The 14,170-nt window shown below is 58.7% G+C and overlaps 2 protein-coding genes across 5 annotated transcripts in view; one reads left to right on the top strand and one right to left on the bottom strand.

The window, feature by feature from the left end:
- Positions 1 to 5,198, top strand: part of SLC8B1 (solute carrier family 8 member B1) — a 41,411-nt gene extending 36,213 nt beyond the window's left edge. For both annotated transcript variants that reach the window (XM_053669926.1, XM_053669927.1), the window contains exons 13-16: positions 110 to 263; positions 1,009 to 1,089; positions 2,435 to 2,499; positions 4,379 to 5,198. In XM_053669926.1, the coding sequence (XP_053525901.1) occupies positions 110 to 263; positions 1,009 to 1,089; positions 2,435 to 2,499; positions 4,379 to 4,576 (498 nt within the window). In that variant the 3' untranslated portion in view covers positions 4,577 to 5,198. The remainder of the gene's footprint in view (positions 1 to 109; positions 264 to 1,008; positions 1,090 to 2,434; positions 2,500 to 4,378) is intronic.
- A 656-nt stretch (positions 5,199 to 5,854) lies between these two features.
- TPCN1 (two pore segment channel 1) overlaps positions 5,855 to 14,170 on the bottom strand; it is a 53,269-nt gene continuing 44,953 nt past the window's right edge. For all 3 annotated transcript variants that reach the window (XM_037133441.2, XM_053669925.1, XM_053669924.1), the window contains 7 exons: positions 12,868 to 12,983; positions 12,125 to 12,171; positions 11,464 to 11,532; positions 11,210 to 11,294; positions 10,211 to 10,350; positions 10,006 to 10,086; positions 5,855 to 8,344 (listed from right to left, as the gene is read on the bottom strand). In XM_037133441.2, the coding sequence (XP_036989336.2) occupies positions 8,225 to 8,344; positions 10,006 to 10,086; positions 10,211 to 10,350; positions 11,210 to 11,294; positions 11,464 to 11,532; positions 12,125 to 12,171; positions 12,868 to 12,983 (658 nt within the window). In that variant the 3' untranslated portion in view covers positions 5,855 to 8,224. The remainder of the gene's footprint in view (positions 8,345 to 10,005; positions 10,087 to 10,210; positions 10,351 to 11,209; positions 11,295 to 11,463; positions 11,533 to 12,124; positions 12,172 to 12,867; positions 12,984 to 14,170) is intronic.

The raw sequence follows: 14,170 nt of genomic DNA, 5'->3' as shown, positions 1-14,170 counted from the left end.
CCATTAACTCGTTTTATGTGCCTGACAGCCTCCTGAGGTAGGTCCTGTCATCGCTGTGTCCCTGCTGGGGCCCTGCCTTGGTGCCACCCACACACTGTTCCCTCCCCAGGCCTTTGCTTTCCTGGGCTTCCTGACCAGCGCCCTGTGGATCAACGCGGCCGCCACAGAGGTGGTGAACATCTTGCGGTCCCTGGGTGTGGTCTTCCGGCTGAGCAACACTGTCCTGGGGCTCACGCTGCTGGCCTGGGGGAACAGCATCGGAGGTGAGTCGGGACCCACGGGCTGCAGGCGGGAGCACAGCCACATCCCTGCCCTTTGCTGGCCCGGCCAGAATTGCCTTGGGGTGGGGCGGCCAGGGCACATGCCCTCAGTGTGTGCTTAGTGCCTGCTGTCATTTTGGAGGGACCGTCACCCGGCATCGGGGTTGCACTTGAGCTGGGAGGTTATGTAGATGCCCAGCCTCTTCCACACTCTCTGATGCATGAACTTTCCGTGGCCCCCCAGCATTCAGGCAGGACACGGGGCCCACAGAGCCATGCTGAACAAGTGCATGTGTGTGTGGTGTGCGTAGGCATTCACACATACACACGTACCTACACACACTCTTCTCTGGCTGCAGCTGCAGAGTCGGGTTGGCCAGGTTGTGCTCTGCCTGAGAGCATCCAGGGAAGGGGTCTGGGGCCCTGGACCCAGCTCTCCTCCCACTCACCTTGGGCACCTTTCCCTAATTTGCATGGAGGCACTGTTGTATGTGCTAGCAACAGATGGGACTTGGTGGCAAATTGGTGGTGGCTTGTCATTCCCTCAGGTGCCTCTGCTGAGAAGGAGTGGGGTCCAAAGGATAAGGAGGGATGGTGTCTAATGGGACACTGTGGCCTGTCATAGCAACCGGCCAGCTAGCGCCAGACCTGAGGGGTATCTCCCCACGTTTGCTGACCAAATGACTGTAGGTGAAAAGCAAGGAGTGAAAGACCCTCGTCACTCACAGCCCCTCTGGTTTCCATGCAGATGCCTTCTCCGATTTCACGCTGGCCCGCCAGGGCTACCCACGGATGGCGTTCTCGGCCTGCTTTGGTGGCATCATTTTCAGTATCCTTCTTGGGGCTGCCAAGCCATCTCAGCGCTGGTGGCACGGGCTCTGAGAGCCATGGTTGTGCTCCACGGCCACCCTCGGGCTGGGCTCTCGCTGTGACACCTGGGCCAAGCAATGTGGCCCCTGGATCCTCAGCTGCCTCAGCTGTGAAATGGGTTTATCGAGAGAAATCCCCTCCGAAGGGCTGTTGGAAAGGTTGGATGGGATGACAGAGATGCTTGGCACCTGGTAAGCGCCGAGCGCCTGGCAGATAGATCACCGTCAGGGCTCCGGTGAGTAGCAGGTGCCCCCACGCTGAGCTGACGTGAGCCCCGTGGGACCCCCTCTCCCTCTTGCTTCTGGATCGTGGTCTCCAGGTGCCAGGAGTCAGGTGCTTCTTCCTAAAGGTCCAGAGATGACATATTCACAGGCCTGAGGGCCTCTTTGGCAACACTCAGCTCTGCTGAGCTAAGTGTGAGAACAGTCACAGGCAACACAAACAAAGAGGTGTGTCTCTGTTCCAACAAAACTCATTTATAAAAGTGAGCCCGGGGCCAGTGGGCCTGCAGATGGGGTGAGGCAGCGGGGTGGGGGTGGGCTGTGGAAAAGGAAGAGCTTCGAGACCAGTCAGTCTTGGGTTCCGGTTCCAGCGCCTCCCCGTGCACCATGGGCCTTTGCACACACCTGCCGGTCTCCTCTGTTAGGGAAAAACGCGTTGTGGTGAAGACCGATGAGGAAGTGAAGCGCCCAGGAGAGCGGCCAGCCTGTGGCACACATTCAACAAGTGGTAGAGAGTTTGGTTGTGAAATAAAGCGGCGTTATTTAACCGCACTGAAGGGCCGTTCTCCCCAAGCTCCACAAGGAAGGGGCCTGCGGGGATGCGGTAGTTCAGGCAGCCGGCAGAGCGGGGTCAGAATTGGTGGGGACCCTGCAGGCGGACCTGCTGTGGCCCTTTTGTTCCCACTGAGAGGTGCTCCTGTCTCTGGCCTCTCCTGACCTCTCAGGTTGGGGTGGGAGGGGGTGTCCTGCCTGGAGCAGGGTCCCCTGAACAACCCCTAGGGGTGGCCTTGACCTGTGCTCCATCACCAGTCCCCCGATGGGCGAGGGCAGTCACTACCTTACCTGGCCCCAGTTTCTCCATCTACTGAACGCTCAGCAGGTACCAAGCATCTCTGTCACCTCATTCAGTCCCCGCAGACTGAGTGCAAACGCCCACTGGACACGCAGCCTCTTGGCGGTGCTACAATGGGCTAGGGTCTCAGGTAGGGTTTTGGGTGGCTGGGTGGGGGCGACAGGTCATGAAGAAAGTCGACGGGCTGTGTGGTCGGGTTGCTCCTGCGGTTTTCCTGAGCCAGGCTGCAGATGTCCTGGTAGGAGTGGGGCTGGGCTGCCTGCTCCAGATCTCCAGGGGCCACCCGGAGGTGAAGGTGAGTGGCCGGGTGCTTCTGCCGGGGACCTCTGCACAACACATTTTCCTGTTCCTCTTCCGGTCCTCCGGATGGGGGACCCTTCACACCTGAGCACTTGGCACTTTCCGGGAGATCTAAGTCTGTGACAAGTCTGACACCTTTAACATATTTTACATGTAGGATTGAAACATGTATTCCTTACGGATTCACACAGCAATGAGATGTAGCTTTGGGGGAAGGGGCAGAAAGTGCCTGAATTCCGGTGTAGGTCCCATCAGCTGAGTCTCTTACAGTAGGACTTAGAATGAGTTAGGAAATCTGAGCCTCAGTTTCCTATCCTATGAAATGGGGCTGATGGTGCCCCCCCTCCCACCCACCCACCTTTCCGGACAGCACGTGTGAGCTACGGGCTGGGCTGATCACTTTATCCCGACACGGCCCACACAGGACGCGCCAGGAAGCCGCCCTGTGTTGAGGGAAGGCACCCTAAAAGCAGGGCCCAACAGATTTGGAGAAGGCTCCGAACCACATTAGGGGAAAGAGGTGCTCCCACTTCAAAAGCATCTGAGCATTTCCTGGGGGCCCAAGAGACCTCCTGGCCCAGGCATTGGGGGGGGGGGGGCTGGGAACTTGCATTTTAAGATGAGCTCCTTGGAGACTGGTGAAGGTGGAAAATTCAGATGCTGCCGGAACTGGCTGGTCGTCAAAATGCACGGGCAATTCAGGTGGGCCTCAGGTGACCTGATAGCCCAGACTTTCTAAAGAAGTTGAGGTTCCTATGTGAACTTGTTCTGTTTTAAAATATTGCACAAGGCAACTGCGCCCCACTCACAGTAGCAAGTTGACACCCCTACCCACGCATCTCAGTGCTGACGGCCCTGAATGCAGAGACCAACAAGGGGAGGTGAAGATGGGGGGATGTGGCCTAGGGATGGTTTCGGGGCACAGCCTGTGCTTGGAAAGTCCCAAGGCCCAGGGTTGGCCTTCTGCATGGGAACAAAGCCGTCTCCACCTCTAGGTCTTGAGTAGGCCCTTGTGGCCGACTAGTAATAACTACTTTAGCTGGCAGGACGGTGGGCTTTCACAGTGGCCACGCCCAGAAGCAAACAGCTACTTATCCTCGCTTGACAAGTTTGCCTTTTTCAAAGGTAAACATGGTCTGCGAATTTTGTTTGTACTCTTCCTGGGTTTAATGGTTCCTTTCGTTATCCATTCTCTGGCAGCTCCATTTAGTGGGGCTCTAGGGCGGGCCCCCTGAGGGACCGGTCTCTTTTCTGGTGTTCCTTGTTGACTGCGTGTTCCGTGTTCCTGTGGATGGTATGTGCCTTCCAGCACCCACCACGGAGGGTCCACGGCCCAGAGTGCCTTCGGGGGCAAAACACAGGTTGCTCTTAACCATGCACTTGCTGTACCAGCCCCGTTCCCAGGTTGGAGGCACGTGCCTACATGCGTGTGCACCCACACACGTCACTGTGTGGGGAGACAGGACAGGGCGTGGCTTCCGAGCTGGGACTTCCATCTGGGCTCAGTCACTTGCGCGGTGTCCTCATCTGTGGACGGGGGTCAGGGGGATGAGGGGCTGTAGGTGTTAGATATAAGCTAAGTCTAGAAGGCAGAGAGGTGGGTGGGGACAGTTTCAGTTCCTTGTGCTTTTCTGTATCGCTTGAGAATTTTTCAGCAACTTCATGTTATATACGCGTCTGTATATAACGTACTCGGTTAGTTCTAGGGCTGCCCCAACAAATGACCAAAGCAGGTGGCTTAAAACATGGAAGGTCAAGGTGGTGCATGCCATCCACGGGGCTGGCCTTCTTCACTGGGTCCTGGCCAGGGGCCCTCGAGCACCAGTTGGCTGTAGTGACCCAGTCTCTCCCCCTTGTCCCCTCCCCCTGCCCAGCTGGAGCCTGATGGCCTGTTGGTGTGGATCTTGGCTGGCGCCCTGGGCCTCAGCCTCGTCGGTTCCCTGGTCTCGGTCCCGCTGCAGTCCTTCCAGCTGAACAAGGTCTACGGCTTCTGCCTGCTCCTTTTCTACGTGAGCTTCCTCGTGGTGGCCCTGCTCACGGAATTTGGGGTGATTCACTTGCAAAGTGTGTGAGTAAAGCCGCGTGTCCGGGTCCACCTGGTGGTCGGGAGGTGTCACTGCAGGCGGTGAGGTGGAAGATGGATGAAGATGGATGATGGAAGCTGGAAGAGGGCCTTCTGCAGAGCCCAAAGCGTGTGGTTGGCAGGAGTGTGGCGAGGGCTTGAAGGCCCACTCTCTCTATGAAAGGCTCCCAGGCGCCGCTGTGGGCAGGGAGCAAAGCTAAGCCTCGTTTCTGAGACTTTGGAGACTGGACTTTATTGTGGGTGGACAGTTCCAGACAGAAGATGGACTTATCTCCAGAGCCTCTCGAAGGCTGAGGTTTAGGGTGAAGGAGTGCCTCCCAGATTGGTGTTGGGAGACTTGAGAAAAGTGTTCAGGGCTGGATGTGACGACAGAGCCCCAGGCCCCTCCTCGAAGGTGTCCCCTGCTGCTTTCCTGCATCTTCTCAGGGCTCAAATGGCTGCCAAACCCAGGTTTAGGAGTCGGGGCTACTGGGACCCGGTGGGCAGAGCGCCCTGCGTGCCCTGGGCTGAGTTCTAGAGCTGCACCGTCCGGCAGAAATGGAATGTGAGACACGTGCCTAATTTTGAATTTTCAAGCCACCACGTTACTAAAGCCAAAAGAAATGGGCGAACTCTTCTCGATCATCTATTCTATTGAATCCAGTGACTCCAGAATACCAGTCCATGGCGCTGGCCCCACCCATGCCTGCCTTGCTGGACGGCACAGCTCTGGGCTCAACCCCTGCCTGGCACCCGGGGCTGGCTACCGGCGAACCCCGCCCTTCACCTCAGGTTCCCTCAGCTGCAGAACAGGAGGGAACTTGTGCTTGGTTCCCTCCGGGGGCCCTGGGCTGGGGTTCCGGTGCCTGCAAACTCTTGGGAGGACAAGGAGCCCCCACCCTGCCCCCAGCACCTTCTGCCGTCAGCAACCTGCTTCAGTGAGCAGCTGGCGTGTCTGCCCTATTGCCTTACGCTGGCAGTAAAGGGATTCAACTGTCTTTTTTCCAATGAAAAAGTTATTAAATATTTCAAGTGCACAGAAAATAACAGTGTTATCTCTTAGCAGCTCTTCCTTACCTGGGCCAGGTGACCAGTGGTTGGTTCCAGGGCTGAAGGCCTTGAGCCTGGTGTTTCAGCTTTATTGGCACGTCTAAGGGGTGGGGCGGAGCTGGGGTCAGAAGGGCCATGGGTGGCCTGTTCTGCAGCTGAGGGAAGCACCCCCATGTCCCCCACAATGCCAGAAGCCACAGAGTGGCACCTGGCAGACGTCACGAGGCAGCAGCCACACTTACAAAGCAGAGGCGCTTTTATTAATATGCCAGAGTCCGAGACACTGTGGGCTTTCTAGGAAACAAATCACCAACGTACAAAACCTCAGGGTTGTTCCCGCTATCCGTACAAAATGATTGTCACGTGATGTGGAATAAGGCTGGGTGGGGGGAGGGACACGAGGAGGAGCTGGATGGCATGCCACCTGAGGCAGGGCAGGGGCACAGGGCCATCTGAGCCACTGATGGGTTGCTCAACCCAGGGCAAGTCAGCATCTCGGCCTGGTCTCAGCTGACGTAGGAATGAGGACATCTGAGCTGAATGATGTCCTTGGTCCCTCAGAGCTCATGACCCTGGGTGACACCCACTCCCTGCTCCAAGAACCTGCAAACAACTTGATGAGGCCAAAAGTGACCCTGTAGGGACAGTTGTCCTTAGCCTCCGTGACGAAGGCCCGTCAGCACTATTGGCCCTTGGCATTCATCCCTCTGAGCTAAAGCTAGGTAGGGCCTTTCCCAGGACAGGATCAGGGGGACTGGACTAGAAGCCCCCCTTCCTGGTACCAGCCCTCACACTGGGGGGCCTCACCGGCTCTGTTGCCCCTCCCGGGTTTGCAGCCCCTGGGGGCAGAGGAAGGGACTAGAACAAGGCCTCAGAGGCTCAGGCTGGGGGCAGTCCTGGCCTCCTTCAGAAGCTGCCCCTGGGCTCCCGCTTCTGAAAGGCCCATTTCAGTACAGAAGCTACAAGGCACCTGGTATGCAAATGAAGCTCCTTCTCTGGGCAGGGGACCCGGTTCCACCGAGCTGCCCGTGATGGCTGTGGTCCTCCAGAGACGACATCAGCCTCTTGACCCCTGTGGGAATCTCAGCGATTCCTGGTTTCCCCGAAGGGCTGTGCTGTAAAAATGGAAATGCCCACACTTCTCCCCTGGGGAGGGGCAGAGCTGCGCAGTGTTGGCAGCAGGGGTCAGGCTTGGCCTTGGAGATGGCCAGGGAGTGGTGTGGGGGGGGCAAGCTGGGTACTGTACCCCCAGGGCGGGGTCCTGCCTTGCTGGGGAGAGGACTTGGCATCAGATCCTCTGCCCACCTGCCTTCCTAAGTCCTGAGAGGCTGTGGAGGCAGCTGGAGAGCTGGCATTGGGTGGGGCTGCCCCTGCCCCCCTCCAGGTGTGCAGCCCAGGAGAGTGGAACCGAAGCTCCCTCCTCTGACCCTGCCTGTGGCACGACCTCCACCACGTTCCCCAGAGCGGCCTCCCCCGACGGCCCGCTCTGGATTCCAGTGTCAGTCCTACCTGACCACACTGATTGCAGGGAACCCCTGGCATCAGGGGCACTGGGGGAGCTGTGCCGGCCACTCCTCCCAGGGAGGCCCTGGGGTGAGGATGAGGGGCAAGCAGCCCCACGGGTTCAGCCACAGGGTCGCTGGAGACACCCCACGGAGGCGTCTGTATTCTCTCTGTTCCCGAGTGTAGAACCTAATGCACATGCGTGAAGCATCTGCATTGCCCTCAGCATAGCCCTGAGTTAACCAACAAGCCTTGTTGCTTGGACAGGACAATCGCAAGCAGGAGACGGGATTTCATGGAGAAAGCCCGTCCTAGGAGTCCCACCTGGGAGGCAGCTGCGGGCCGGCCCCTGGCTGCCTTCCTCCCCCTGCTGGGCCTGGGTTCCAAACGAGACCACCTTAGGATGGTCAGCAACAAGCACTGAAACCGAACCAAAGGGGTGTGCACAGAGGCTGACAGCCAGGGCACAGACTGCGTCCGCACCATCTCTTCTGCCCAGCCCCGGCAGGGATCTGACCGCCTGCATGAATAACACCCCTGGATTCCTCGTTCCGTCGGGGCTGAGGCACAGGTCCCCCAAGGGAACGCTCGATTACATTATCATATATATAGAAATACGAACCCCGAGGGTGTGGGTTCTCTCCTTCGTAAGTGGTTCTGTCCCTAAAGCAAGACACAGAGACCCGTGACGTGGCCACAGGGGAAGGGAGTGGGGAAGCTGTCAGCTGGGGCGAGCCATGGGAGCGGCGCCAGGAGGACGGCGTGGGTGTGGACGTGGCCTGGGGAGGGCTGGCCCGCCTTGAAGCTGGGCCCTGCAGAGGGCAGGATCTGGCCCAGCGGCCCTCTTGTGAAAGTGCCTTCCGGAGCTTTCTGTGCTAGGAAGGGCTCCTAGGGGCCAGACCGCCCCCCCCTTCCCCTGCCACTGCCCCAAGCAAACTGGCTCCTGGCGTTAAGGATAATGTCTGTCTTCCTTTTTCTCTATATAAATAGGTGCATATATATGAATATGTGCATATGTAAATATGCACATATCCTGATACATCATAGTAAAATAATACTATTGTGTTATTGCATAGAAGAGATGGCTTGCGTGTGCGCGCTGGGGTTAGGTGATGGTCTGGGAGCGCTGGCGGCTGCCTGGGGGCTGCTCGGCGGCGGGGACGCCGCTGCCATCCGGCTGTCGCTGCGGTTCCTCCTGCTCCCGGGCGTGCTCCTCGTACCACTCCTAGAGCACAGGGCAGAGGGGAGCTGAGCGGGCTGCACCCCTTCCGGCCCGCCCTGCACCTCCCCCAGCCTGCCGGTCACCAGGCCAGGTGGCACTGCGACCCTCCAGCCTCTGCCTGCCAGGGGTGGGGGACCATCTAGGATGGAGGAGGCAGGGCTGCCAGCCCCACCCAGCGGGGACTGAAAGGTCTCCTCACCGCCCCCACCCAGCTGCTGGGAATTCTGAACATGGCCCCCAAAAGAAAAGTTACAGTGATGTCAGCCCCGAATCGATGAGAGGTTCGCACAGCACCTCATGAGGTGGGTTTGGCATGTGTCAGGTAGTGACATCACCCTCTGCTCGTGACCATGATCCTTTGTCGTGCACAGTGGACACCCCCTTCCTCTGAGGTCAGCCCTTGGGGCTGAGCAGCACTGTCCCCGTTGGGGACCCCAGGGAGCCGAGGCTGAGGCTGCGTAGAGCCAGAGGGGCCGAGGGCCTCTTCGGACCCCTCCCCAGCAGTGGGACAAAGGGGACGGCTTGCCTGCCTGAGGCTGTCGTCTGACATTTTCAGGGACAGAGGTATTCAGGTAATTAAGGAATTAAAAAATGCACAGTATGTTCTGAAAAGTCTCAATCATAGAACTTTAGAGCTTGAAACACACTGTGAGGGGGCCTAACTCCACACCCCCTCGTCTCACGGAGCAGAAATGGAGGCCGGGAGTGGGCGGACCGGCAGAAGCCAGAGCACAGGACAGCACCCAAGTGTGGGCTCGCACGCAGTTGTCTCCTCTGCTCCCCCGAGGGAGACGGTCCCCCTTCCACAGGCCTGAAGTCACTGAGTGACTTGCCCAAGGTCATGGGGGCACCAATCAAACCCATGGCACTGAAGCTCGTGTCAGTTGGACATCCCAGTGACACCCCGTTCAGCGAGCCACCACGCGGCTGCACCCCTCGTGTTTGTACAAAGCACGTGCTGTTCACGTTGGCAGCCTCCCAGCCTTGTGGGCGTGGACACTGGTCATGGCTGTCCCAGTGACCCAGGGTTTCCAGCTGTGAGGGTGCCAGAGAACAAGTCACGATGGCTGGCGAGGGAGACCCTCCTGGAGCCTTGGGACCCCGAGGTGGGAGGAAAGACCCAAAGCTCATTCACAGGGACCTGCGGTCCACAGGCTCCGTCTGGATGCAAGGGCCAGCCCATGTGGCACTGCCAACATGGAAAGATGAGGAGATTTTGCAAAAAAAAAGTTGACTTCTCTCCTCTCTTAAATTAGAAAAAATCTAGGCAAGAAAACACCCACTGGGTACAGCAGGCCTTATGGCCATCGGCAACGTTTGCTGGGCCTGGGAAGAGGCCACGTTCTGGCCAGCTCCCACAGCGCCCCGACCCTCCTGTCATGTCTCCCGGGGTGTGCATTCCGCAGCGGGAGGCTGAGACGGGCTCTGCGGACTACACAAGTGGCTGGGACGTGAACCAAGGACCAGACAGAAGAGGTGGCTACGCAGGGGAACGTGGTGAGGAGTTTGAGGCTGAGCCCCGAGGGCCCCCCAAACATGACCCGGACACCACAGGTAGTGGTCCCAATCTGTGGCCCCGCATCCCCCCACCGTGCAGTCCCTGCCCAGCGGCAGCAGGACCCCCTCTGGGCGAGGGCCTGGAGGTGTGGTCGGGGCGCGCCCACCTGAATCTCCTCTTGGTACATCTTCAGGCTCAGATCGCTCTTGGTCCTTGATCTCCGGCCCAGGAACACCATGGCGTTTTGCTGTGGAAGGGCAGAGGCTGCAGACCCCACTGTGCAGGGCCCTGGCCCCGCCCAAACTTGAGGGGAGGGACTGCACTCAGCTACAACTCGCCCCCTCACCAGAGAGCCCCCCGTCACGCCTCACCTCATTTCTCTCCATCTGCGAGAGGATCTTGAGCAGCCGAGTGACGTCCGAAGAGGCTCCCTGCACCTCCCGGTACAGCTTGAGGACAGCCAGCAGCTCGTCCTTGGACATTTCCTTCTCCACGGTGATGCCACCGTCAACTGCAGAGGAGGGAGGGGGCCTGGGCTCAGAGCCCTCAGTCGGGCCTGTTCTGGTTTAGCCACCCGCCCTGCTGGCCCTACAGGGTCTAAGTTAAGGCTCCTTCTCCAAGCAATACTTTCTCAGCACTACCTCTCCCCTGCCTCCGGCCGAGAGGGATTCTCGTCCCCCCCGCCCCCACACACCTCCGCCTTAGACTGTGAGGACCATGGTCAGGCCAGCAGCTTCCCAGGGACAGAGGGTTTCGGGAGGGAATCTCTGAGCAGTAAGAGAAAGGTCAGACAGCCTGATACAATAGAGACTCGGAAACCAGCGGTAGCAGGCAGGTGGCTGTTTTGACGAGGGAAAGAACAGAGGACCAGTGTGCAGAAAGCTATGCAACTCGGGAAAGGCGAGGCAGTGAGGAAGCCCGGATCGTCAAGCTGCAAAAGGCGGTGCTCTGGGCTCTGTAGTCCACAATATTCATGCCCTTTAAATCCAGAACCCTGGCATGAAAATGTTATTTAGAAACGTGGAGATAACAACTGAAAGGAGAACCAACTAAGAGCGAGAAGCCTCCGGGAGATGGGGCCGGGGGGACAGACAGCTGCTGTGCCCGCGATAAGTCCATCTCTGCTCTGCGGCTCTTCTTAAACGATGGCGTGCACCGTTTTCAGTTAAAAAAATAAGATCAAGAGCATGTGCCTGTCATTAAATGTTTGACAACGGAAATGAGAGATCTAGAAAGATAAGCCGGATACGTAAGCTGAACTGTCAGAAGGCTGGACAACCAGTCAGCTGCCTCGCCAAGAGGCCCATAAGCTGACCGCTGCACGGCCAGCCGGCCAGCGGGTGGCCAATGTCCCTGTTCCTTGCACAGACCTTCCGAGTCCTGGTTTTTGCGGCTGAAGTTCATTCGGAAGACAAAGGCCTCGAGGATGAAGGCCACGATGATCGTCATCACTACCTGCCAGACAGAGGGGGGGGTCAGAGAGAAGGGAGTGAGGGGTGTGAGCAGCCTTGGGGCCCGGCCCCCCGAAGAACTACTCAGATGTGTCCCCCGCCCTGTCCTCCCCGAGCTGCTGCCCAGTGAGCACAGGCCACTGCAGGAAGAGCACCTGTGTCCCCGGACCCACCATGGTCACGATGTAAAAGGTCATGAAGTAGAGGCGGCTCCAGTGGGAGGTCTGAGAGGTGACGCCTTCCTGCAGACAGAGGGAAGCAGCCCGTGGGTGGGTGCCGGGGAGGGGCTCAGGGGAGAGGTCGCTGTCTCCTGAAGCTGATCCGTGGCCCCTGGCACTGCTGGGGTTTTGCTGACCCTCCCTGATCTGCCCTTGGTTGTGGGAGACGGGGGACGGGGACATCGGTCCTAAAAATCCCTCTGTCCTGCATCCTCCTGGATGGTCCCCAGGACGAACAGTCTTTGTCCTAAGTAGGAGTGGCCCTTGGAAGAGTTTAAGGAATGGAAAACAAAAGCCAACAACCCTTGCCACACTGTTTCTTGACTGAAAAGTCTCTCCCACGGTGGAGGCCAAAGGACAGAGTCCCAGAGGCTAATTGGCAACTCGTGGCAGCTGGAGATGTGCGGCAAACAGGAATAAAAGCCAAGTGCAGCCAAGAGGTGGCCCCTGAGCCCACGCTGTGGCCTCTCACCACAACGCCAACCCCGAGTGCCCCAGGTCCCCACCCCCTGCAGGGCATGGGAAGAGCAATGTACGCCACACTGGGTGCAGAGAGACCCAGGGCTGCCTCGGAGAATGGTGGGAAGACGCCCCAGGAGCTGTCTGAGGTCCTTACCATGATGATGTACCAGTTGTTGACAACCGTGAGCTCAAACAAGGTCACTGCCGGGGGGAGGGAACAAGAGAAGCATTTTGATCAGACCTACTTCTTCCAAGTCAGTTTCAAGTGGCCTCTCTCCAGAGGTCCTGGGTACCATGCACCTAAGTGATGGGGTCCCCGTCTGCCAGCTTGGGCTACGAGCTCCAGAAAGATCCGCCAAGGCCTCCCCCTGAGTGCGCCCCCACCCCACCCCCCGTGGGCAGTGCTGCCATCCTGCCTGTCCCCAGAAGGGCGTGCCCTTTGCCTGAGCAGCGTGCGATGGGCCAGGGCTGAGGTGCAGATCTAGGGTGCCATGAGGCTCTCCCCTTCCTCGAGAAGCCGTGTCTGGCAGAGCTGCTTCCCTCCACTGACCACATCCTCATTCCCTCCACAGAACCCAGGGCAGAGCCTCATTTGAGCAATGCAAGGGCACTGTGGCAGGTGCTCACAGCTGGGTCCCTAGCATCAGGCTCAGCATGAGCATGAAGCTCTTCTGCTCCCTGACACTGAAAAAGGATCAGGAAAGGAGGAACTCTGACGGCCGAGTGAGCCTGGGACCTGGCCTGGCCTGCACACACCACACACTCCCTCTGGGCCAGGGAGCACTGGAGGGAGTGTGGCAAACAGGAGGGAGAGGCCGCAGACAGCTTTGCTCTGCGGCTTGGGACCCGCAGTGACAAAGGCCCGGGGAGTGTCCCGCCTGAGCTTTCTGCACTTACCAAAGCTGTTCAGGATGTTGTCAAAATTATTGAGATAGTAGTAGCCTTCCTCTACCACAGTCCTGTTGCCCACAGTGTGGTTGAGCCAGCGGTAGGCGTCCGCCACTGTACTTGTACTGCCGGGGAAACAGAGACAGAAGGGATGGTCACAACACAATCGGTCGCCTCGACAGAGGACAAAATGTTTCAGCAATCCAAGGTCTGAACAAGGAGCGCTCTCCTGGCCCAGCCTGCTTTCCTGCTCAGCGCGCCTCCCCACCCTCACTGGCCCGTTTATGACACTTATGGCTTGAGGGGACTCTCGGCTTCTCTCACCTGTCCCCAGACTTGCCCCCCTCATCTGCCTCCACTTGGCATTTTCTGCTGCTGGCTAGGCCTCCACTCTGAGCTACCCTTGCAGGACACCGCTGGGCAGGGACAGTGGCTCCTTTGGGCCTCTCCTACCCAGGATTTGCCCTTGAAGCCAGGTGACGGGCAGGCAGCAACCTGGGGACGGGAAGCAACTTGTTGGGCTTCTTCTGGCACCTGGCCAGGTGTTCTAATAGGTTGTTATTTAAAATGTTCACGGCTTATCTGTTAAAATCCATGCCAACATTTCTGTAAGTCTGGTCCGTGGGACCCCCCAGGGAGTGTGCCCAGAAGGCAGGTGCTCAGCCTCCTGCCAGGCCCGCACTCCGTCAGACTCGCAGGGTGGGTGGGGTCTGGAGTCTGCTGGTGACTGACAGTTCGTGGCCCACTCTCCCAGGCTTCTGCTTCCGAGTTCAGCCTGACACTGAGGAGCTACCAGTGTCTCTCGAAGGTGTTTCTTTATCACCATGAGGCCGTGAGGAGCAGAGAGTAATGAGAACAGTGGGTGGAGCATTGGTGGCAGAGGACACTGACTTCGGCCTAGCAGCTTGGAGGAAGGGAGGGGGTGCAGAGGCCATGGGAGATTGGCTCCCCACTCTCCATCTCTGTCCCCACAGACCTTCCCACGGTGTCCATCTGTCTTGTCCTAACTGGCTGCCCCTGGTTGGTGTGTCCACCCAGGTCCCCAGCCGCCCCTGGAGAGACATGGCAGGAAGCCATGGGACTCAGGCCTCGGGACACCGGCCACACTTGGTTCTCGAGAGGCCTCCAGCCCGTGTCCCAAAGGGAGAGCTGACGGAGGCCTGGATGGAGTGCGGCTCCTGGACCCTGCCTGGGGGACAGGGAGACCTGCTCACATGTCCGCACCGCAGAGACGTGTCTCTGCTTCCAGGCCCCCACTTAGCTCCTGCACTGGACTGAGCCCTGGAAGCAGAGTGAGGTGACTCCGGGGGCT

This window comes from Artibeus jamaicensis, unplaced genomic scaffold (genome assembly GCF_021234435.1).
Source record: "Artibeus jamaicensis isolate MK-2021 breed Jamaican fruit bat unplaced genomic scaffold, CSHL_Jam_final contig_525, whole genome shotgun sequence".
Taxonomy (NCBI): Eukaryota; Metazoa; Chordata; class Mammalia; order Chiroptera; family Phyllostomidae; genus Artibeus; species Artibeus jamaicensis.
Note: the sequence above shows the minus strand (reverse complement) of the source record. Positions and strands in the feature narration are given on the sequence as shown.